At 44.2% G+C, this 1,014-nt stretch overlaps 1 protein-coding gene across 1 annotated transcript in view; it reads right to left on the reverse strand.

Annotated features, from left to right (window-relative positions):
• SZRD1 (SUZ RNA binding domain containing 1) overlaps positions 1 to 728 on the reverse strand; it is a gene marked incomplete at its 5' end in the record, with an annotated part of 2,849 nt that extends 2,121 nt beyond the window's left edge. Inside the window, one exon of the mRNA XM_009080626.1 lies at positions 679 to 728. Coding sequence (XP_009078874.1) covers positions 679 to 728 — 50 coding nt within the window. The remainder of the gene's footprint in view (positions 1 to 678) is intronic.
• Between the last annotated feature and the right edge of the window lie 286 nt (positions 729 to 1,014).

Consider the following 1,014-nt stretch of genomic DNA (forward strand, 5'->3'; position numbering starts at 1 on the left):
CTCTAGTCAAAAATACCAGTATAAACACCTTGAGTCCATGCTCTGAAAGGATTTTTAGGGCTCCTCTCACCAGGATACCCAGCATTCCACTCCAACCCTGCCATTTCACTCCTCAGAGACAGCTTTGGCTCTGTCTCACCACCTGAATTCTTTTATAGTCTCTTTTCTGTGTGGAATTCCCACAGAATTAATCCCATGGCTCTTTAATAATCAAAATGGAAAAAAAACAACAACAGAAGACTTGTCAGAAGCGATTAGAAACATTTCTGGTAAGAGGCAATAACACCCCCACCCCAGCCCGACCCAAAGGAAGCAGGAAAAGAAAGTCTCCCTGATGCAAGACACAGCAAGTCAATTCAGGACCATAAATTTGGATTACCTGACTCACCCATTTCTTCCTTTGAGTGGCTTTTTCTTACAAGGCTTCCCCAAAGCTGTAGCTACATCCAGTCTGGAAGACTCGGCTCTGAAATAAAATCACTCTCAACAAGCTTTCTACTGCTCTGCTATGGATCCAAAGGGCCATCTAGTGGCATGGGTACAGGGATTCCCTAATTCTCCACTCAAACCCAGCGCTCTCCCTGCTCAGTTTGAAGCCATTTTCCCATTCCCCAGGCCTTCAGATGTCCAAGAGCACCTCAGGAAAATAAGGATGTTACCGAACCACGTGGCAGTTACCTTTCCTTCTGTGTGATCTTCAGCTTCTTTTCCAACCGTCTGTCTATTTCCTAGAAAAGAAGGAGAGAAAAATAAAACCATGAAGTTTTTAATAAAATAAAGACTAATCTCATTCTGGAGGACAGAGTTTGACACTGTGCACACAGACTGAATTTCACTCTTCTGTAAGGGAAGAGAGAATGCGATTCTATGTGAGGATGACTTGTGAATCAAGAGGCAGGGAAAAGCAAAGCCACCACATATATTCTACTACTAAGCATGAGTACACCTACAGCAGACCATGGATTCAGCGTGAAGGGCAGCAGTGGCGCACTCATTGCTCATTCTAAGCACCTC

This window comes from Acanthisitta chloris, unplaced genomic scaffold (genome assembly GCF_000695815.1).
Source record: "Acanthisitta chloris isolate BGI_N310 unplaced genomic scaffold, ASM69581v1 scaffold8388, whole genome shotgun sequence".
In the NCBI taxonomy this organism is placed as follows: domain Eukaryota; kingdom Metazoa; phylum Chordata; class Aves; order Passeriformes; family Acanthisittidae; genus Acanthisitta; species Acanthisitta chloris.